The sequence below is a fragment of the Primulina eburnea genome, chromosome 15 (assembly GCF_022965805.1).
Source record: "Primulina eburnea isolate SZY01 chromosome 15, ASM2296580v1, whole genome shotgun sequence".
Lineage (NCBI taxonomy): Eukaryota > Viridiplantae > Streptophyta > Magnoliopsida > Lamiales > Gesneriaceae > Primulina > Primulina eburnea.
In genome coordinates this window covers 31362348-31385874 of record NC_133115.1, presented here as the reverse complement: position 1 = coordinate 31385874, position 23527 = coordinate 31362348, and the positions used below count along the sequence as shown (strand labels likewise).

Here is a 23527-nt window from a genome sequence, read left to right as displayed (position 1 = left end):
CACATCTCGAGAAATGGATAAGTCTGACACCTCGACAACTGTGCACGTCTTTCCCCCTCCCGGCACAATTTCCAAAACTTATCTCAACCGTTCAGGCATCTTGAAGATCAACGGTCATTATTAATTTGTTCTTATTATAAATAGGGCCTTACTGATCCGTCATCATACCAGCAAAGTGTTGTTAGGAAGATACAATGGCAGGTGCTAGCAATCCCAGCGTCCCTGATCTGGCGGAAGAGTTCATGAATGCATCCTCAGAGAGGCATAAGACGGAAATAGAGGAGGAGGTCTTTCACAAAATTCTCGCCTTCTGGGAGGCACTGCAGGAGTTACAGCTTCTCTACTACTGCGGTGAGGCTAATACTCCTCGGCTTCTGGCGAAATTGGAGAAGTATCGGGAATATCTAAATATTTCCGAGTTGGGGGATCCTTTTGAAGAGGACCGCATGTACGAACTGATGCTTCGAAAAGAGAGGAACACTCTCAACGATATCACTGACGCCAAGGGCTATGAAGGAAGGGCTACACGAGAAGTGAGACGTTGGATGTTCCTGTGGAAAGCCTTCGTAGAGGAGGCATATTTCGATGTAATTCGAAGTAATTTCGTTAAATAAAATTATTATCCGAGTTTACTGTCTTTTACCATTTTATCTGATGCATATCCCACGGACTGTCTGACTCGACTGACAAGATTAACTACTAATAAGTAACGAACGGAGACGTGAGGATTTCGTACTAATAAAACTAAAAGGGCGCCCGAGCTCCGTATTTCTCGGGTTTACAACAATATGCTGGGACCTCGAATCTCCCGGTCTTAAGATAAAATGTCGAGGCCTTAAACCTCCCGGACTCAAGAGAAAATGCCGGGGCCTCAAACCTCCCGGACTTAGAATAATATGCCGGGGCCTCAAACCTCCCGGACTTAGAATGATATGCCGGGGCCTCAAACCTCCCGGACTTAGAATAATATGCCGGGGCCTCAAACCTCCCGGACTATTCACGTGGTATCCGGATGATATACAGCTCATCATTAAAACTCTCACCGAATGAGAACGTTCCGTATTCCCAGCTGTATCAGTCGGGCGCCTTGGTAACCGTCAATGCCCCTTCACCTTCTGAGCACAATTTTCAAGGAATATCCTGACCGCCCACGTGTTTAGATTCGATGGCTTCGATTAACTTTTTCCTTTGACTCCTAGAGGGGACGCTTCCGCTGGCTGGGACCCTTGTATTTCCTCCACATTTAAAAACGTTCACCTATAAATAAGGGGGGATAGATGTAAAGTGACTCTCAATTCAAAATGTCGAATTCAAGCGGTTCCAGTGCCTGCAGCAGTACACATGTCCTGGTGACCCCGGAGATGCGTCCTCATGTGGAGGAATTGAAGAGGGAAATCGAGGAACATATATGGGCGAAGGTCATGGCCGTGCGGGACAAGGTTCATGACTTGGATTATACCTATCGCAATCGCTTGGCCACTACTCGAGCGCAAAGAGCCAGAGCGAGGAAGTATATCCGAGAATTCGTAGTAGACCGGGTGACCGATCTAGTTGACGATGAAGTTCTGCTGCACATGATGCTGTGGAAAGAGTGGCATGCCCTGGACAAGATAATGAAGAATGAATTCTTCATTGACCTCCGCATTCACGAATTAACTAATTGGATAACGGAGTGGCAGGATTCTGTATCTAACATAATGGATCCCATAACTTTTCGCCGCTATTTTATGTAATGGAAATTTTATCGACTTCTATCGCTTTACTCTTCTGCAAATGAATCTTGTGCAAATTTATGAGGACCGAATCAATAGACTTACAGTTATTTGTAATAACATGATCCCCCCGAACTTAAAATATAATCCCGGGCCATCGAACCTTTTGACTATAACAAGATGCCGAGGTCTCGGATTATTCGGACTTAGAAATTTCCGTCCTGGGTCTCTAGGTTCCCGAGCTATGAAACGAACTTACCGAGTTCTCCTAAACCTCCCAGCCTATCCACACGTTACTACAACGACACGTGTTCATCTATCCCGACGGCTAGTAATGTTTCGTATTCCGAGGAGATAAAACATGATGACATCTCGATCTGTGTAACTGTCTTTTCGTTCTGCCCGTCGCAACTTTCGAGGCGCATCGAAACCGCACACGCGTTCACTCAATCGACGGTTCCGATCATTCCCCATCTCCTATATATAGCGACCCTAGGTTTTCCCAAAAATCACTTTCAAATCAGTATTCTCGGCGAAGCCCTTGCAAATTCTCTTCTCGCAGTTCCGGCATTCAAAGTTTCCTTGCTCCGACGATCTTCCACCGCATTTGTAAGTTTTTTTCTTTTCCTTATGTCTAATTCTACTTCTTCTACTTCCGGGGCCAATGCTCGAGGTTCGTCAGGGTATGAATCCGCCGCCCTTCGTTCTGATTCGTCTCCTTCTCCTACTTCTCGTCGCCCTTCTACCCGGACTGTCCAAAAACCTATAATCTTAAAACCCCAATCTTCCTCGAGACCTTCTAAACCTTCTTCTTCGGGCATATCCCGGATCCCAAAAAAGGATAAGGGTAAGGGTAAAGCCCGGGCTTCCGACCACCCTTTAACCGAGGCCCCCGAGATTCCATGGTTCTCTTCTCTGAAAAGCTCCCTGCGACCCGGAGCAGAAAAAGAACTTCGAACCCTAGGGGTCATTCCTTCTTCTTATCCTATTCTTATACCCGGACCTTCTGACAGGGCTGATCAACCCCCCTCGGGTTATATTACCTTTTTTCGAGACCAACTCCGCAACGGTCTTCGATTTCCCATTGCTCCGTTCTTCATCGAGGTTGCCAAATTTTTTGGTGTACCTATCAATCAATTTCATCCCAACTCTTTCCGGATCATGGCTTCGGTTTTTGTTCTCTTCCGTACGCATGATCTGGTAATAAATTCCAAAGTTCTGCATTATTTCTTTATTTGTAGATTAGGAGATAATGCTTTTTCCCTTTCTGCTCGGCTTAATGCCCGCTTTCTTGATGACATCCCTTCCTCTCAAAAGGGGTGGAAAGGAAGATATTTTTTCATTCGTCTCCCGGGTTCTCTTGATTGTTCAACCGAGTTCCTCCCTTCTCTTCCTCAACAGCCAGAACTTCCTCAGGCGTACAAGTCTGAAGAATTTTACATCCGAAGCCTCGCCCTGGTAGAGGGTAGAAAGTTTTCTTCCTCCGTCCTTATCGCCCAAGAACAACTGGTTGCTTATCGTTTAAGTGCCCGGGTTGAGGACCCGATTGAGCAAGTGATTGATGAAGTTGCTGGCTCGGGCCATCAACCTGGTAACTTTCCTTTACATGTTGTGCGATTGCTCCCTGACTTTGTATTTGCATTTGGATTTTACCCTTGCCTGCTCCTTATGCAGATTTAATGGAAGAGGCTTTTGCCAAAAGATGGGCAGCCGAGAAGGCGGCCAAGGAGAAGAAAAGGGCAGCCCGAAAGGCCGCTGCTGAAAAGAGAGCGGAGGATGTGGCTGCCCGGGCGAAGGAGACGGCCCGGGTGCAATTTGAACTTAAGAGAACGGCGCCTGAATCCAGGGAGGATGATGAGGACCTCCTCCCCCTTAGCCAAAGGCCAAGAAGAGTTACGACCATCCCGGTGGTGACTCTCAGCGAGGATGATCAAGCGGGAGGCCAGGCTTCCTTTCAAGCGATTCAGTCAGACACGCCTCCCCTTATGCGCGATGACCAGGCACCCCTCCAAGAACCTTCACAGGAACCTCTCCAAGGGTCTCTCCCAGAATCCTTCCAGGGGCCTCTCCCAGAATTTTTCCAGGGGCCCTTCCTCCCTTCGCAGCCCAGCGGGTCTGTCTTCTCCACCGAAGGAGCCTCCCGGGTTGGGGCAGACTTCCTCAAGCGAATGCTCCTTCCTATTGACCAGGCCTTCCTGAAGAGCATGCCGCCAACCCCTCGATGCCTGGGTGGCCTGAACAAACTTCTGGCTGTAAGCTTCTTTCTTCCCCTATCTTCTCTCCCCCTCTCTTTTTTTTTTTTTTTTTTTTTTTATATATGACCTTGCCAACCCTGCCTTCTCTCTGAAAAATAGGGTGCACACATGTTAATGTCAGCCTATGAGGAGGTGTCCTCCTTAGCCAACCACCAGGCTCCCCAACTCCGGGTCTTCCAAGAGACGAACGAGCTTATTCAAGCGGAGCTTGCTCAATTGAAGGGATTCCATTCGGAGACAGTGGCAACCCTTCAAGGCTCTGTGGAGTCTGCTCAGGCGGAGCTGGCCAAAGCCCGGGAGGAATTAAATGAAAGTCACATCAGGGAGGAAACTCTTCAAAGGCATCAGTCGATTCTTGATCGCAAGAACGCCTCCCTGATAGATGCCATAGAAGAACAAATGTCCCGGGCTGAAAGAGCCGAGAAGGCTCTAGCTGAGTCTGAGCGCCAAAAAGAGCAACTGCGGACTTCCTTCCTGGAATCCTCAGAATTCAAGGCGGCCGTTGAGAATCGAGCTTATCCTTTCTTTAAGACTGGCTTCAAAAGATGCCTTCGACAATTCCAGGAAGCCGAGCTTATCCCCAAGGATAGAACCAACTTTCCAGACTTCGGGCTAGCCATTGCATCTCTTGCAGGAGTCGGGGTGGGAGGCAACGAGGGTACATCCGAAGAGGAGGACGGAGAGGAACCGGTAGAGGAGGAGAAACAGGAGGAGTCCGTAGAGGGGGAGGAAGAAGAAGAACCTGGAGAGGGAGAAGCAGGGCAAATAGAGAAGCCGACAGAGGAGGCGAAAGAGCCAGAAAACAGCCCTCTGCTGATATAGAATAGGCTTGTCCTCTTTTCATTTTCAAGTTCACTCCCTGCCTTCGGGCTTTGTAGTAATGGAATATTTTCTTTCCTTATATCCTTCTTCGCAATATTTACAAAAATTTAGTACTCGTTCCTTATATGATCAGGACATTCTCGTTTTAACAAATCTAACAATTTTCCAAGTGTTGAGAACTAACTAAGATACCAAATCATGTGAACGGGTATTAGCCTTCCGCACTTTAAATGGATATCTGTGATGTGAATGCCTGGAACGAACGGACACTTAACAGGATGTAGTGCTCTGGGTTTATGAGGAGCCAAGGTGCGGAACTTTAAGCCGGGGAACATGTCCCGGGGCTTTGGAATGGTCGAGGTACGGAGCCCCGAGCCAGGGAGTAGAACCCTGGGCTTATGTAGAACTAAGGTACGGAACCTTAGGCCGGGGAACATGTCCCGGGACTTTGGAATGGTCGAGGTACGGAGCCCCGAGCCAGGGAGTAGAACCCTGGGCTTATGTAGAACTAAGGTACGGAACCTTAGGCCGGGGAACAGGTCCCGGGACTTTGGAATGGTCGAGGTACGGAGCCCCGAGCCAGGGAGTAGAACCCTGGGCTTATGTAGAACTAAGGTACGGAACCTTAGGCCGGGGAACAGGTCCCGGGACTTTGGAATGGTCGAGGTACGGAGCCCCGAGCCAGGGAGTAGAACCCTGGGCTTATGTAGAACTAAGGTACGAAACCTTAGGCCGGGGAACAGGTCCCGGGACTTTGGAATGGTCGAGGTACGGAGCCCCGAGCCAGGGAGTAGAACCCTGGGCTTATGTAGAACTAAGGTACGGAACCTTAGGCCGGGGAACAGGTCCCGGGACTTTGGAATGGTCGAGGTACGGAGCCCCGAGCCAGGGAGTAGAACCCTGGGCTTATGTAGAACTAAGGTACGGAACCTTAGGCCGGGGAACAGGTCCCGGGACTTTGGAATGGTCGAGATACGGAGCCCCGAGCCAGGGAGTAGAACCCTGGGCTTATGTAGAACTAAGGTACGGAACCTTAGGCCGGGGAACAGGTCCCGGGACTTTGGAATGGTCGAGGTACGGAGCCCCGAGCCAGGGAGTAGAACCCCGGGCTTATGTAGAACTAAGGTACGGAACCTTAGGCCGGGGAACAGGTCCCGGGACTTTGGAATGGTCGAGGTACGGAGCCCCGAGCCAGGGAGTAGAACCCTGGGCTTATGTAGAACTAAGGTACGGAACCTTAGGCCGGAGAACAGGTCCCGGGACTTTGGAATGGTCGAGGTACGGAGCCCCGAGCCAGGGAGTAGAACCCTGGGCTTATGTAGAACTAAGGTACGGAACCTTAGACCGGGGAACAGGTCCCGGGACTTTGGAATGGTCGAGGTACGGAGCCCCGAGCCAGGGAGTAGAACCCTGGGCTTATGTAGAACTAAGGTACGGAACCTTAGGCCGGGGAACAGGTCCCGGGACTTTGGAATGGTCGAGGTACGGAGCCCCGAGCCAGGGAGTAGAACCCTGGGCTTATGTAGAACTAAGGTACGGAACCTTAGGCCGGAGAACAGGTCCCGGGACTTTGGAATGGTCGAGGTACGGAGCCCCGAGCCAGGGAGTAGAACCCTGGGCTTATGTAGAACTAAGGTACGGAACCTTAGGCCGGGGAACAGGTCCCGGGACTTTGGAATGGTCGAGGTACGGAGCCCCGAGCCAGGGAGTAGAACCCTGGGCTTATGTAGAACTCAGTTTTACACAATATCACTTATAGTAGGCAAAAGATTGAGGAAAACGATCCTTTATTATTTCTTCAAAGTGAAAATTACAGCTGTACATTGGCTAAGCGTAATATTTCTTCAAATGAAGTACATTCCAAGGTCTCTTAAGAAGTTTACCCTGAGCATCTTCTAGGTAAAAGGATCCTGAACTGACTCTCTTAATGATTTTGTAAGGCCCCTCCCATCGAGCTTCGAGCTTGCCCACGTCCCCAGCTGGATTAACCTTCTTCATCACCAAGTCCCCTATCTGCAAGTCTCGAACTCGGACCTTTTTGTTGTAGGATTTCATGACCCGGTTTCGATATGCCTCCATCCGGATCATGGCTTGGTCCCTCTTTTCTTCTAATAGATCCAGTTCTAATGCACGGCTACCCTCATTGTTGCTCGGGTAAGATTCTACCCGGGCAGATGTTTGACCGATCTCAACAGGAAGGATGGCCTCAGATCCATACACCAAGCTGAATGGAGTTTCTTGGGTGGGTGCCCGAGGAGTAGTCCTGTATGCCCATAGTACACTGGGTAATTCTTCTACCCAGTCCTTCCCTTTGCTTTGCAGTCTGGTCTTTAAAGCCTGCACAATGATTCTGTTTACAACTTCTGTCTGCCCATTGGCCTGAGGGTACGCAACGGAAGTGAAGGACTGGGTGATCTTCATTTCCTGGCACCAAGACGTTATTTCTTTTCCTTGAAACTGTCTCCCATTATCCGAGATCAATCGCCGGGGTATGCCGAAGCGACATACTATATTCTTCCATAAGAATTTCAAAACCTCTTGCTCGGTGATTTTAGCCAAGGGCTCGGCTTCCACCCATTTGGAGAAGTAATCCACAGCCACCAACAGGAATTTTTTCTGGGCCCGAGCAACTGGCAATGGGCCGACTATATCCATACCCCACTGATCAAAAGGACAAGACGCCCAAATAGGCTTCATAGGAGTGGCTGGGCTGTGCTGAAAGTTGGAATGATGTTGACAGCTTTCACAAGTCCGGACCACTCGAGCTGAATCATGGTGAAGAGTCGGCCACCAGAACCCGGCTAGCATCGCTTTCCGAGCTAAAGATGTCCCCCCCAAATGCTCACCACAGCATCCTTCATGAATCTCTTGAAGAACATAAATCTCTTCCTTCCCGCTCAAACACTTCAATAATGGTCCCTGGAATGATCTCCTGTATAAGATATTATTTAAGAGAACAAACCTGGGGGCTTGTCTTTTTATTTTCTGTGCTCGAGCTCTCTCCTCGGGCAATTCATTGTCCCGGATGAATTTGATCAGAGGGGTCATCCAAGAATCCTCGGGTATTGTCAACATTTCTTCTTCTTCAATAGTTAAAACTGCTCGGGAAACAAATAAAACCTCCCGGGTGCTGTCTTCCGACAAAGAAGCAGCCATTTTTGCTAGGGCATCAGCCTCTCCATTTTCTTCTCGGGGTATCTGTTCGATGCTCCAATCCACAAACACTACTGCCTGGGCTTTGATGAGATGCAAATATTTGAGCATTTTGTCGTCCTTGACCTCATACGTGCCCTTGATCTGCTGAGTAATCAACTGTGAATCGGAATACAATATAATCCTAGCCGCTCCAATTTCTCGGGCAGCCCGGACGCCGGCTAGAACAGCCTCATATTCTGCCTCATTATTTGTTACCCTGGAACCAATTTTGACTGCCAATTTAATCTTCTCTCCCGATGGGGAGATTATCACGACTCCTACTCCACATCCAACCAGACAAGAAGCCCCGTCTACAAACACCCTCCATCTTTCTTCCTCAGCAGGTTGGATCATCTCAGATAGGAAATCGGATAAAGCCTGCGCTTTTATGGCCAACCGGGGCTTATACTCAATATCGTATTCCCCCAATTCCACATTCCATTTGATCATCCGCCCGGATACTTCAGAATGTGTCATAATTCTTCCAAGCGGGCTGTTAGTAAGAACGATAATAGGATGCGATAGAAAATAAGGCCGCAATTTCCGGGCAGTCACAACTAAAGCCAAGGCCATCTTCTCCACTTCACTATACCGCAGCTCGGGACCTCTTAGGGCGTGACTGACATAATAGACAGGCTTTTGATCCGAGCCTTCTTCCTTTATTAGGACAGAGCTGACAGCATATTCAGTAGTGGATAAATAGACAAACAATTTATCCCCGGGCTCAGGCTTTACCAGAACTGGAAGTTCAGCTAGATGCTTTTTAAGATCTTGGAAAGCCTGCTCGCACTTGTCATCCCATCCGAATTTTTGGGCTTTTCTGAGAACCTGAAAGAAAGGATAACTTCTGTGGGCTGACCGAGATATAAACCGAGATAGGGAGGCAATCCTCCCGGTCAGCTTCTGCACTTCTTTGACAGATCGGGGAGAAGGCATACATAAGACGGACTTCACTTTTTCTTGGTTGACCTCGATCCCCCGCTCTGTCACTATAAAGCCCAAGAACTTACCACTCTTGACTCCGAAAATACATTTAGCGGGATTGAGCTTGATCCCATAAGATGTCAGAGTGGTAAAGGTTTCTTCCAAATCATCGATAAAATTCATCACCTCTTTTGACTTTCCCAAAATATCGTCCACATAAACCTCCAGATTCCTTCCCAGCTGCTTCTCAAAGACTTTATCCATTAAACGCTGATATGTGGCCCCTGCATTTTTCAACCCGAAAGGCATCACAACATAACAAAATGTACCTCCCGAGGTGATGAAACTGGCATTATCTTGATCATTTTTTGCTAAGGGAATTTGATGATATCCCTGATAGGCGTCCATGAAACTGAGCAGCTCGAAGCCCGAGGTGGAATCCACCAACTGGTCAATCCGGGGCAATGGGTAATGATCCTTGGGACAAGCCTTATTGAGGTCCCGAAAATCAACACACATCCTCCATTTCCCGGCAGCTTTGGGTACCAGCACCACATTCGAGAGCCATGTAGGAAATTGTACCTCCCGGATGTGGCCGGCTTGCAGCAACTCTTTCACCTGCTCCTCAATAACTTTGTCTTTCTCGGGACCAAAGTGTCTCTTCTTCTGTTTGATCGGGTGAGCTCCTGGGAGAATGTTTAATTGATGCTCAGATATCAGGGGTGAAATCCCTGTTAGTTCCTGCTGGGACCAGGCAAACACATGAATATTAGTCTTTAAACAGTTAAGTAAACTGACCCGGGTGGATATATCGAGGTCTCGGGCCACCCGGATCTGTCGGCCTGGTCCTATCTCCACAGCTTCCTGTTCTTCCTCTGCCACAAAGTGGACTTCTCTTTTCTCCACTCCACCCTTCCAAACTTCCTCCACCCTGGGTTTCTTCCCCTCCTTTTTTGATTTGCCCTGATCTGCCCGGATACCTTCCACATAACATTTTCGGGAAGAGGGCTGATCTCCACGAACTTCTCCCACCTGGTTCCCCACTGGAAATTTGATCTTTTGATGATAAGTGGATGCTACTGCCCTCAACTCATTCAAGGCCGGCCTTCCCAGAATGATATTGTAAGATGATGGGGAATCCACCACTGTGAAGGTGGTCATGACCGTTTTCTTGATGTCCCGAGAGCCTAGAGTGAGTGGCAGAACAATTTCTCCCTCCGGATAAACTGCATGTCCCGCAAAACCAAAAAGGGCAGTCTCCACAACTTCCAACTTAAACCCTTGCAAATCCATCTGCACTAAGGCATCTTTGAAAATCACATTGACTGAACTGCCGGAATCCACGAAGACTCTCAGGATGTCGTAATTGGCCACCCGGGCTTGGATAACCAAAGCGTCATTGTGGGGCATGTTTATTCCCTTCAGGTCCTCCGGGCCAAAACTGATCACGGCCTCGTTCCTTCTAGATCCCTCCACCTCCAGACACTCCCGCCTACTTCTTGATTTCCTGGCCCGATTTGAATCTCCATCGGTGGATCCTCCCGATATCATCTTAATCACTCCAGCAACAGGGGACGAAGGGCTCCTCTTCTCAGGTTCCGGCTCCCTCCTCCTACCCATATGATTTCCCGGGTTGTTTCTGGAGTCTACTCGAGCATGAGATACTGGCGGCCGGGGGGTCCAAGGTGGACCTCTAGACCTTTTGGTGTACTGGTCATGCCCCTGGTTGGTGGGTGGGACATAACTTCTTTTCAAAGCCTTACAATTCTCGGTGTTGTGCTGACACACACCATGCCTGGTGCAAAATCCACTTTTCCCGGGTTGGGACAGCTGATGACTGGGAATCGAATCCCTACTGCATTCCTGCACTTCTCTTTCTCGGATAATTTTCAAAGGCACATGCGGAGAAAAGTGCCCTGGATTACCCCGCCGTGGTCCCCTCTCCTCGGGCTTAGGTGCCCGGTCCCCTCTTTCCTTCCTGATGGCTTCCCTCTTTTGTTTCTGGGCTTCTTCCATATTGATATACTTCTCTGCCCTAGACAGCAAATCCTCAAAATCTTCAGGCACTTTTTTCGTTAATGACTTGAAGAACTCACTCTCTTTTAGGCCTTGAGTGAAGGCAGTAGTTTTTGTCTCTGCCGCACAAGTTGGCACATCCAAGGCCACTTTGTTAAACCTCTTGATATACATCCTCAAACTTTCCTCCGGTCCCTGTCTCACTTCGAACAAACTGAAAGCAGTTTTCTTATATTTCTTACTGCTGCTGAAATGGTGTAAGAAGGCTTTCTGAAAATCCTCAAATGATTTAATACTCAATGGAGCCAATCCGTCAAACCATCTCTGAGCTGAGTCCACCAGCGTGGTTAAAAACACTTTACACTTGATCCTATCTGTGTAACAGTGCAGCATAGCCATATTCTCGAACCTGGCCAGGTGTTCTTCCGGGTCCTCGTTTCCATCATACGCCCTTACTTTAGCAGATTTAAAGTTTCCAGGAAGAGGTTCCCGGATGATAGCCTCAGCAAACGGGCGTCCTTTGACAGACGTCCGAGAAGAACCACGATTTTCCAGCTGTCCTTCCAGGACTTTCATTTTCTGTTTTAACTCCAGCATTTCCTCGACCATCGTTGGTGACTTAGAACCAGCAGAGGATTCCTCCACTTCTCCCCTCTTCTCCTCCTCCCTCAATTCTTGCTGCTGCTCCTGTTCTTTTTCTGGTTCTTTCTCGAGTGGTATATCATGGTGGGAAGCTTCCCGCCTGGCCATAGCTCTCTCTATGGCTTCGTTAATGCGTCTATCAAACTCCGCTGGAGTCATAGTGATAAGATCGGGAGGGGCGTCCTCTTGTCTTGAATGATTCGCGTCAACTCCCTGGGCCCGGGAAGTGTTCTGGTTAGTTTTCCTCGTGTGAGCCATATCAACGCCTTAGTCTCAATTTCCCACAGACGGCGCCAATGATGTGATCCGGGTAAAATGGATGAGCAGGGTCGGGTGCTCCACCGGATCAAATCAAGAATTTATAATGTTGTTTAGGAAAATGAGCAAGGTAGATGGCTTCGATCGTGACCTGCAAACAATGAAAGGAACTCGTGAATGGGCGCCAGAAGGGTGTCCGGCGTGACCACTCCGATGCTTAAGTCAGCCGGATTGTCGAGAGGGAACTTAAAGGAATATGTATGGATGCTTGAAAGTGAAGAAATTTCAGACATGTCTGTGATGTCAACGATACCTGCTATTTGAAGAGAAGCTAGGGCTACCTTGATGCGCGTGCTCACCTACTACCTGTACCCTCGGACGTTGACGGCCTGTCGGGTCCCTTTCTACCCGATAGCTTCGTGGGTACTCCAAGAATAAGGGACGTTGACTGCATGTCCAGTCCCTTTCTTCTCCATATTTTCGGGGATACGTTCAGGCGGAAGACGTTGACTTCCCGCCCAGTCGCTTTCTGCCTTACAATCTGTAAGATCCTCTAAGTAAGTTACTCGAGTATTGAGCCCTCGGCTTCAGCATGAAAACCCGGTCCCTAGTTGCTCGGGAGGTAAGTAAATACCCGATCATGCACGAAGCGCCCAGTCGCGTGGGTAACAATCGCCCTCCCGGTTTCTATAGGGGCTACTCAATGACATTTCCCGGGTCCTCCAGGACCCGAGCCCTTATAGGGGTATCATATATCTTGGTTGTACGTAGTTACACAAAATTATTCATCTATTATAAACTATTGTTCATCGATTATTTTTCTCAGAAGATCGCCCGGATCATAACCAATTTGGCTGGAAAATATTATTAAATGACACCATTAATTTTTCCTTTAGGTTTGATTCTTCGTTCTTTGTTAACTCGAAATCTTAACCAAAAATCAAGTTATTTTAGGAATTTTCTATCCTTAAACCATGATATAAATTTTAAGAAACACTTTTTCCAAAAACAAAAAAATTACCTAACACACGCATCACGCGTGTCGATCCATAATATAATATTATATTATAAAGTTCGAGAGCTTTAGATTAACCACTGTCATATCAATTTTTCCCGACCTCGTATTTGATATTTAGAATTGATTCCGTGTAATTATTAGTATTTTCAAAATGTTCTAATTTTTTCCTATGCATACTCACGCTATTTATATATCATCCTTGAATCCACTGAAATAATTATCAGAAAATCCTATCAACTTGAAGTATTAACACTTCTTGAATTTTACACCAAAGTCAACAGTCCCTTTGATATATCTAATGACTCTTTTTGCTGCTTGAAGGTGCATTTCAGTAGCACAATGCATAAAACGAGAGAGAATGCTAACAACAAAAAGAATAAACGTTCTAGTAGCAGTTAGGTACATCAAACATCCAACCATGCTTTTTAAATAGCCTTTTTCCACTTTGTCTAACCATAATCCTTGTTTACGCTTTTTTGGTTATTCATTGGTGTAGTCATTTCTTTGCATTCCTCTATATGAAACTTTTTAAGTATTTCCTTGGCATATATTTTTTTGATATATGAATACTTCTCCATCAGCTTGCTTGATTTTCATGCCAAGAAAATATGTCATCAGCCCAAGATCTGTCATGTCAAATATCGGCATCATATCTTTCTTGAATCCATCAATAAGCTTGGCATTGCTACTTGTCACCAACAAATCATTCATATACAAAGACACAATAAGAAAATCATTATTTTCAAAACTCAAACTCAATAAATTGTCATCTATATGACTATACCAATCTCGTAGATCTTGTTTTAAGCCGTAGATTGCCTTTTTTAGTAGGCACATTTTGTCTTCATGCCTTCTTCAATGAATGCTTCTAGTTGCTCAACAAAGATCTCCTTCTACTGTAGACCATTTAGGAAGGCTGATTTTACATCTAACTGAAATATTTTCCACCCATTTTGAGCTGTTATAGCTAGGACCAACTGTATAGTGTCTAGTCATGCAATCAGGGCAAATGGAGTAATCGACTCCAAATATTCGAGCATAGCCTTGTGCAACACCCGATTTAATTATCAATTTAGGTAGTCATTTATTAGTTTGTAGCAGAAGGGTTTGATGTGCTCAAGCTTATGGCAGTAGTGACAGATAAAATATCACTTTTCTTTGCTTTGATTTAGAAGTTGACATTGGCTGCTTCGTTTGTGACATCTTCACTGGCGGGTCAACTTTCAAAGGAGAGGACGGAGCTATGTTTTGTTTCAGCCTTTGTTCCAAGGCTAGGTTTGATATTGGCAGAGTCTTCATAGGAGGGTTCACTTTTAAGGAGACATAATTGTCTTCATTTCCCTTTACAAACACAGTTGCTTTTGATCCGGAGTTGAAAAATTCACCATGTTCATATACCCTTTCAACATATCCATGACATGTCCTTCCCCATCGTTAGCATTGAGTCAAGCTTTGATTAACTTGAGTTAAATTTAGCAAGAGTGTTTGAGGCCTTCTTAAGATCATCATTGACTTTGCACAGTTCAAGATCATTTCTACTCAGTAGAATTTCAAGTCAAGACAAGCTTCTTTTTAGCTCAATATTTTCTTTTGAAAGCATCGAGTTTGTCTCATTTATTTTGACCAGTCATCATACAGCTCTTCATACATCATCTGGAAAGTACTTACAGCAAGCTCTTCTTGATCAGATTCTTGGATTTCGTCAAAGTCTGAATTCTCAAGAGATTTAGCATTGAGGCATAGTGATTTGGAGATGGTGTCGTGGCTTGGTGTTGCAAACTAGTGGCAACACCAAATGGATTAACTTGCAGTTTGCGAGTATTCTTCAGATGGCAGACAGAGAGGTGAAATCATCTCCTTTACTGGATTCAAATTTTTCATTAGAATCTTCATCAATCAAGAAAACTACCATGCTTTTATTTTTGCGAAGTCGATTAACACACTCATTTGCATAATTTCCATATACAGAATACTCTCTACATTGTACATAATTCAATCTTTTAGTTTTTGGTCGAGCCATCACTTCATTTCTCAATCTATAATTCCCTTGAGTAGGTGTAGACATTTTATTTCTCTCAAAAGGGATAAAATAAGGCTTTGGTGTTGACATGTTTTTCTTCTGGTCTTTCATCCACTTCAAGTAATCACCGAACTTCTTAGTAAGCAAGAAGATTGACTTCTCACCGAGATCTGATTCATTTGCTTTTTGAACTAAATTATTGACGGGGTCATCAGTAGATTGCAATGCAATTTCCTTCCCTTTATATTTTTTCTTTATATCCAGATTTATCTCAAAAGTCCTAAGAGAGCTTATCAATCTTCCAGATTCAGAGTAGACGTGCCCTTTGATTCATCAATGGTACAAATCTTGATGTTACTGACGAGCCTTTCATTAGACATAGGATCACCGAGACTAAAGGTTTCATTTGCAATATCTCGAAGTATTCGATTATAATAATCAATTGTCTCATTGTCTTCCATTCTTAGGCTCTCAAATTTGGAGGTCAGCATCCTCTGTTTGGTTCTACAGACACATTCAGATCCTTCGCAGTGTTTTTGGAGAATGTCTCATGCTTCTTTAGAAGATATGCAATTTGTAATAAGGCTGAATTAATTAACATCGACCGAGGTAAAGATGACATTGAGTGACTTAGAGTTGAAATTTGAGGTCTGAACCTCATCATTAGTCTATGCATTCTCAGGATTGACTCGGATGCCACAATCTGCATGAACGATTCTAGGTGATGACCAACCATTTAGAACTCGTTTCCAAGCTCTTTCCTCGATGGATTTTATGTACATCCTCATATTGACTTTCCAAAACGCATAAATCGATCCATCTAAGACCTATGGTCTAAAGGCAGCATTTAGAGCCAATGCATCCATTGAGCTATTGTTATATTTTCTGTAAAAACAACAGTAAAACATGATCAATCACTTAATGTATCAAGCGTTGTCTCTGACACCACTTGAAAGGGTTGTTGATCATAAACGTACAAGAAATTAATATATTGTGTGTGTATCAGAAGTCAGTGTTGTGCACTGGTGTTGTTAACACAAGCACACAATCATGTAGCGGAAATTAATTATTTAACACACAAGTATAACTTGAATAAATAGGGACCAGATTTAAATTATGGACAAGTATAAAAGCTTGTGCAATGTCTCATGGCAAAAATTCATTAGAAAAATATGTAAACTGTTTTACACCAAAAAATACTAGTGGATACAACAAAACCAAATTTCTTGACACTCCAAGGAATTAAAATGCAGCAAAATCAACCAAACTCAAAAGATACATAAACCGAAGTTGCTTAAAAACAATAGAAGAACACTCTTTGATCAACGCTCTGTGTCAGTGTTGTTCTGCACGTGTCTTCAACACCAATCAACAACACGGCAATTTTGTGAATCAATCACACAAAGTTTTCACACGAAAATCTCCAATACTGAACTTTTGCAAGTTCAGAAAACTCTAGAAGCTGCGTAAAAGTCCCTCCAAAGTCGTCTATGTTCTTCTCTCAAAATTCCATATATATAGATCTCCATATTTTGACATAATTATCTTTCCATATGATTCTAACCTTTTTTGTATAAAAAATAATTTTTATCACATTTTATGTATAGATTTCGAAATCTAATATGTACAAATTATTTTTTGTTTTTATTTTTTTAGTCAAGTTGTGGTATTTTAATATTATTTCTTTGATCATTTTATAGTGTCATATTGCAAAACTATTATATTTTAATTGTATAAATATTAGTTGTATGATTTTAATAACAATTTTCGTACGTTCAAAAACATAACATGTGAATTACACATTGTTAGAAATATTAAAAACACGTATATATAAAATTATGAAATTGATGTTAATTGAGGTTCTTTTTAAATAACACAAGAGTTCAGCGTCTTTTTATTTTTTGACAGAGGATAACCAAAAATGAGGTAAAATGTAATTTTTAAAAAGTAGAAGTCAAGACTAAAATGCCAAAAATAAGTACGACGACGAAGGGCCCAACCGGGTTCGAACCGGTGACCTATTGATCTGCAGTCAATTGCTCTACCACTGAGCTATGGACCCTTTGGCTTCTATTTTTTAAATGTTTTTGTAATAAAGTAATAATATTTTAATTTCAAATCCTTCCACTCTTGGCCCGAACACGATGCGGCAACAGGACGATGAGGAAATGTTAATATCTTTATAGATTTCTATTAAGTTATTTATATGTTGAATAAATCGATTTAATTATATATTTTCTAACAAAAGAAAAACGGATAAAGTACTAAAATAATATCCCAAGTGACTTAAATTTAGGAGGGAAAAAATCAGAATTAGAAACAATTACCTAAATTGAAAATCATTTGACTGAATGTCTAACAAATTAAACTTAAAAAACAAATTCTTCAAACTAAAAAAATTTGGGTTGTTTTTGGTTTGATCTCTGTCTCAATGAGAATATTTTGTTATAATTGATATTGAATTCTACTAGCTCAATCGGTACCAGGACTCTTGATATCAATGTACTTATCATATAGGTCATGAGATCGAGTCCTGGGGAGGCGAAAGAAACCCCTTGGTAGGGAGGGGGAGATCCTATGAGTAACTTGTACGACACTTATGGAAAGTCGGTGAGAGAAAAGGTCCCGAGCCCAAGATCGAGATAGCCTTAGGTCGATCGAGGCAGTGGGCTGTATGGGCGGTCCACTGAACCTGTAATGGGTCGTTACAATAAAAACTCGTCTTAAACTTGAAACAGTGATGAGTTAACTATGGTTGGATCGGAAATGTGAGATCTATAGACCATGTAATGTGACCCACTGTCGCTATCTGAAACAAGCCCAACAAACCTGGTTCACACGCCCAATTGCCCCAACAACAACCTATCCAAATGTCTTCCTCAGCTTAAAACCTCTAATCTTTCACGCACCAAAAACACGCACTACATGCAATGTCAAATTCCACTGAATTCTCCAAAAGCTAATCGATGGCAACTCCAATCCCTCCATCTCCATGTTCTTCCCAACTTACCCTCAACACCCTCATCAAATTCCACCTCAATCCCCTCCAATTCCCCTCAAAGAATCACCACAAACTGGCCAAACTACTCTGCAATTCATGCCAGCCCACGAAAAACACAAGTTCACATCCAAATGATCAAGAACCAACACTCTTCTCCATTCTACGAGTGATCCCCGATTGGGCAGACGCCGTAAAAGAGCGAGGCATGAAGCAGAAAAGAAACTTATACGACCACGAAAACTGGGTTCAGCACAGAAGCTCTTTCAGGCATGTGAGGCATTTCTTGTCAAGCTTAAGTTCACGCGTTATTCTGTCGTTGATACCGCCGGTGATCGTGTTCACGTCTGTTGCAGCGATTGTTGCAGGCTATAATACGGCGGTTTCAATGCACTGGCTTCCGGAGTTTTTGCCTGTTCTGAGTGCCTCATCTTTGCCTTATCAGTTGACTGCTCCTGCTTTGGCTTTGCTTCTCGTGTTTAGGACCGAGGCTTCGTATTCGAGGTTTGAGGAAGGGAAGAAAGCTTGGACTAAGGTGATTGCGGGGATTAATGACTTTGCAACGCTGGTGATTGCTAGTGTGAAGAGCCCAAGTGATGCTGCGCTTAAAGATGCTATCTTGCGGTATATAATTGCATTCCCAGTTGCTCTCAAGGTTTGGATTACTAGAAATTTGAATTTGCCTAGAGTAAATTGGTTATTAACACTGTCCAGTTTGAATATTATGTCACAAAATCAGGTTGAATATAATATTGTGAATTGTGATATCCGGATTCTATGTCGACTCTGATTGTTGGAGAACTAAACCAACAAAAAGTGAGACTTGAGGACAGTAACGAAATTGTTTAATTTCTTGGAAATTTATTACATACCAGTGGGGCTTTTTTCCTGTAACTACTGTGTTTGTTTTGGTGTCTATTGTGCGTTAATATCTGTGAGGATTCTATTAACAAATTATTTACGATGGATTTGAACTTTGAAATAGAGGGTTGTTGGTTGCTGTGAAAACCAGAACTTGATCACTATTCACGATACACTAATTATTTATGCTTGATCAATATTCACCAAGATACACTAATTATTTATGCAGTGTCATATTCTATATGAGTCTGACATTGCAAAAGATCTTCAAAATGTGCTTGAGGTGGATGATCTAGCCGTGGTTCTCAGTTCAGAACATCATCCCAACTGCATCCTGGAGTTTATCTCTCAAAGCCTTCAGCTGCTAGATATGGAGGACACAAAGCGCCATCACTTGGTATAATTCATTTCTCACATTGCAATACATATCTTCAAACATTATGCGCTACTGGATTTCAAAACATCTAAACCTTAGTCCAAACTATTTTGTACCGGCTGTGGAACTTAAGCCTAAGTGTTTCTAAAATCAGCTATTACTTATATATAATAGTAACTTTTAAAGTATAAAGTATTGTTGGTTAAACGACTCTAACTCGCCCTCGTTTTTAATTCACAACATGATATCATAGTAGGGGTTTTGAAACCTCAGCTGCAGGTGCAGCCAGCTTTACACTTCATTAAATTGGCCTCACATGCGATTTAGACAATGAATTCAGAGCCATTGACAATATCAAGTATAAAACTATCATCAGTCCACTTCTCCTTAGCCTGTAGTTTTAGAAGAAGTGGTTTTAACAGTAACTTAATGTCAAATTATTTCTGCTTGCATTATCTTTTTCTTGAAGTGTAGTCAATACATTACATGATATATAGCTTAAAAACTGTATAATATGTTTTTAATAATTTGATATTATGTCCAAATTTTATTTCAGGTGTCAAAACTTTCTTGTTTTCATGAAGAAATTGGGGTGTGTGAACAATTAATGGGCATACCTATTCCCTTGTCATACACCCAATTAACTTCAAGATTTCTAGTCCTGTGGCATTTTACTCTCCCCATTATACTTTGGGATGATTGCCATTGGATTGTGGTGCCTGCAACTTTTATAAGTGCTGCTTCTTTATTCTGCATTGAAGAGGTAATTTCTTTTACCCTTGTACCCTTCATATTCTTGTAAGGATTTCTAGGACAGTTGAGACGCCTCCTAAAGACTGATCAGTACTGAAATTCAAACTGATCAAGCTCTAATCCAAGCCAAAATGAAGCACAAACAGTGTAGTTGTCAAACTTTGAGAAATCTTGAAATTCGAACTCAAACTAGAGTATGGAAATACAAGTAGCATTTCGCCTCGCCCATCCACTCCTCTCTTATTTTGTTTGAAGCTGTGAAGCTTCAGCCTTAATATTCCCATATATCCAAATTTTTAATTTTTTTTTGTGCAGGTGGGAGTTCTCATTGAAGAACCTTTCTCAATGCTTGCACTCGATGAATTATGCTATATGGTTAAGAGAAACATCGAAGATGCTATCGTAAACGAGGCTTTAATTCAAGCTCAAGTAAAGATCAAAACAAAGACAACTCATGCTGAAAGTTGGCCTGCCTCTTTGGAACAGACAAAAACCAGTTGAAAAAGGGATGTGTGTCTTTGTTCACAAGGATTTCTTCTAGTTTTTGTGCATATAACGTATACATTATGAAAAGAAAGATCACTCACATATATATATATATATATATATATATATATATATATATATATATATATATATATATAGATATATGTGTGTGTGTGTGTGTGTGAGTGTGGGTGCGCGCGCGCGCACTAGATCAGGGCCCATAATAAATTCAGATCAAGAACGTAAAGGTAAATCTCGCTCTAAAAAATTATATATTCTGAACAATGATGATGACCGGATGAATCGGGTAAGAGCTTTGTGGGCGATCACACCGAGATGAGTTGATGAGTTGGAGATGATTGCCCGGGCACCTAAACCTGTACTTTCAAAGGAGAAAGAACAATATTAATGGGCGTCGAAAGATTCTCCGGCGTGACCACTCCGACGTTCAAGTCAGTGAAGGGTTTTTAGAGATAATCTGATAATAAATGTTGTAGGCAATATGAAAAATAAATGAGAGTCTTTAATGCTAAATCAACTCGATATTTATAATAAGAAAATTAATAATTACTTTGTTTTCAGTATCCAACAACTACTTATGAGAGTAGTTATCCTTGCTTTCTGCCTTTACTGACAGGTCTGACAACCCATGCTTGTTTTGATTGAGTTCGGTTGCTTTTTACACGCCAAAAGTTTTGATAATAATGATTACAAAGCTAAGGTTTCTCATACCTATGCACTTGAGTACTATGTTTTATCGAGGTAACCCAGCCCGGGACACGTCATCCAAATTTTGTCTGAGCCCGGTCATCTATATATTTGGCGTCTTACATGATCCTATTGAAAACTTTCTATGATCTGGGCTATTCATCTATTGTCTCGGGTCATCCATGACCCGAGTTCTTCCGGTGATATCACCAATCAGAAAGTGTGATTTATCGGAATCAGATCAATTTTTAATAATTAAAAATAACTTGTTTAGTTTACATCACCGTATAAACTTTCAACTCTTTCCTTTCTTTTCTACATGGGATTAGTATCATATAGGCATTATGATCCATTTCCAAGAACTATTGCACGAAAATATCAGTCATGGAACCTATGCTTATCCCAAAATCCAATAATCATAAAATGTCTTGCGTAGCAACCACTCGTATGAATACACGCATATACATATGTATATGTTTGACAAATTCCAACTTGTCTCAAACGGCAGATTTTCCCAATCATTGTATTTGTTCCAACCCCGATATATATTTATACACGTACCCCTATGTTTCCATCTCCTGATCAGGAATATCAACTTGGGACCATTTCTCTACTCCTATATTCTTGAACAAGAAGACCCGACCCGAACACCCACCAAACCATCCATACCCGCCACACTGGTTCTGGAACTCCTGCCCGCGATCAGGTTCACCGCGGTGGACCGCCGGAAAGCTGTGCGGTGTGCTTCTGTGCATGAGTTCATCAGTTCATGGGTGAGGAAGAAATCAAGTGTTTGTCCCAACTCCAAGGTTTATTCCATCCTATCCATGTGAGCATTGTCCCCGTGATAGGATGGATGACCAAGATTTGCTCATGCATATATAGGACCCACTTTTTTTTTTGAAATTGTATTTGTGACAAGATCTTACCCATTGAAATGAAGTAAATGTAATATCCACATAGATAAGATCTCATCTACCCAACTCCAAGCACATTTTTCATCGGGGATGTATGGAGACCAATACCATTAGTCATTACCAGATGACGTGCCCGCTTTGTGGGACACGCCTATTGCCACGTTACTTGCGAGAAGAGTTCGATCGACGGCTGGAAAATGCCTTTGGCTATGATGCTGAAGATGATCGCGTGGACCATATTACAGCGGTTTTCCGAGTGTAATACGTCTTTTTTTTATAATAATTTTTAGCGAACATATTTTTGCATCATAATATATTACAGTATAATATCTTTTACAATTTTGTTACATATGTAATATAATTGGTAAAAACTAGTGTGAGACGGTTTCATGGGTCGTATTTGTGAGACGGATCTCTTATTTGGATAATCCATGAAAAAATATTACTTTTCATGCTAGGAGTATTACTTTTTATTGTGAATATGAGTAGAGTTGATCCGTCTCACGAATTAAGATCCGTGAGACGGTCTCACATGAGACTCACTCATATAAAAAATTATCTATCAGATAAAATACTTACACTTTTTGATTGCTACAACCAGGGGCGGAGCCAGGATCTTGGTTCAGCGTAGGCAACCATATAAATAATTGATAAAGCAAAAAAGAGAGCAATAATTAATCGACGGTTAAAAATAATGTGTCATAAAATTTGAACACAAGTTACGCACATCCAGTTGCATTGATAATTGATGGGAAAACTTCAGAAAAATGATGAACAACGACGTGTACAAAATCCGAAATAAAAAAAAATTATATAAAATTTACGTTCGAAAAATAAGCATTAATTCATTATCGATTGGAAAAAGCATAAAATTATAAAACAATTGAATGATCGACAAACATTGAACGAAACAACGAACCTAAAATTTGGTAACATTTTGAATTTTTTAGAGATTATGAAAGATTAAGCAGTAATTAAAATGAATTGGAAAGATTGTTACTCAAAGTATATGACGTTCGTAACTCGAGAAAAGAAAACACATACAAAAGGCTATATAGAGTGTATACTTAGATACTAATAACAAGTAAAAAATTGAGTCTAAAATTTGAGTCTACAAATTATTAAAAGAAAATTGGACCAGTATAGACAACTAAACATATAATAATAGCATACACAAATTAAAAATTTAGACATATATATATATATATATATATATATATATATATATATATATATATATCTATACTATTATAAATGTATGAGTTTGAATTGTGAATTTACTTGGTTACCCTTTTCCAACTATTACTTAATTAATGTCTTATTTATTTATTTAGGTGACTTTTCAATTTTCTTATCTAATTACCTAATTTTTTTAATTGATACATTTTATTTTACTATGCATTATTTCACATCAATATATTTTCTAAGCTTTATAATAAAAAATGGTTTCAACTTAATTTTTTTAAACTTCAAGTTACATTAATATATAAATTTTTTGTTAGCTGTTCAGATTTAATTTTTAAAACTTCAATTTAAAAAAACATATATGTTTTATACCTAAAAATA

The 23527-nt window shown here is 42.4% G+C and overlaps 1 protein-coding gene and 1 non-coding gene across 2 annotated transcripts; one reads left to right on the top strand and one right to left on the bottom strand.

Annotated features, from left to right (window-relative positions):
• Nucleotides 1-16852: 16852 nt before the first annotated feature.
• On the bottom strand, nt 16853-16924 carry TRNAC-GCA (transfer RNA cysteine (anticodon GCA)). The gene has a single exon. It is a non-coding gene; the product is annotated as a tRNA-Cys (tRNA).
• Nucleotides 16925-17733: 809 nt separating this feature from the next.
• On the top strand, nt 17734-20444 carry LOC140814970 (voltage-dependent chloride channel 1, chloroplastic-like). The gene is made up of 4 exons (XM_073174064.1): nt 17734-18515; nt 18951-19118; nt 19654-19860; nt 20166-20444. The coding sequence occupies exons 1-4, from the start codon at nt 17829-17831 to the stop codon at nt 20349-20351; spliced, it is 1248 nt and encodes a 415-aa protein (XP_073030165.1). The 5' UTR covers nt 17734-17828; the 3' UTR covers nt 20352-20444.
• The last annotated feature ends 3083 nt before the right edge of the window (nt 20445-23527 follow it).

What these genes read in the sequence shown, in the direction of transcription:
- LOC140814970 (XM_073174064.1), top strand. Translation starts at nt 17,829, where the DNA reads ATGGCAACTCCAATCCCTCCATCTCCATGTTCTTCCCAACTTACCCTC. An exon ending in CATTCCCAGTTGCTCTCAAG is followed by an intron (nt 18,516 to 18,950) that starts GTTTGGATTACT and finishes TTATTTATGCAG; the next exon opens with TGTCATATTCTATATGAGTC. An exon ending in CTTTATTCTGCATTGAAGAG is followed by an intron (nt 19,861 to 20,165) that starts GTAATTTCTTTT and finishes TTTTTTGTGCAG; the next exon opens with GTGGGAGTTCTCATTGAAGA.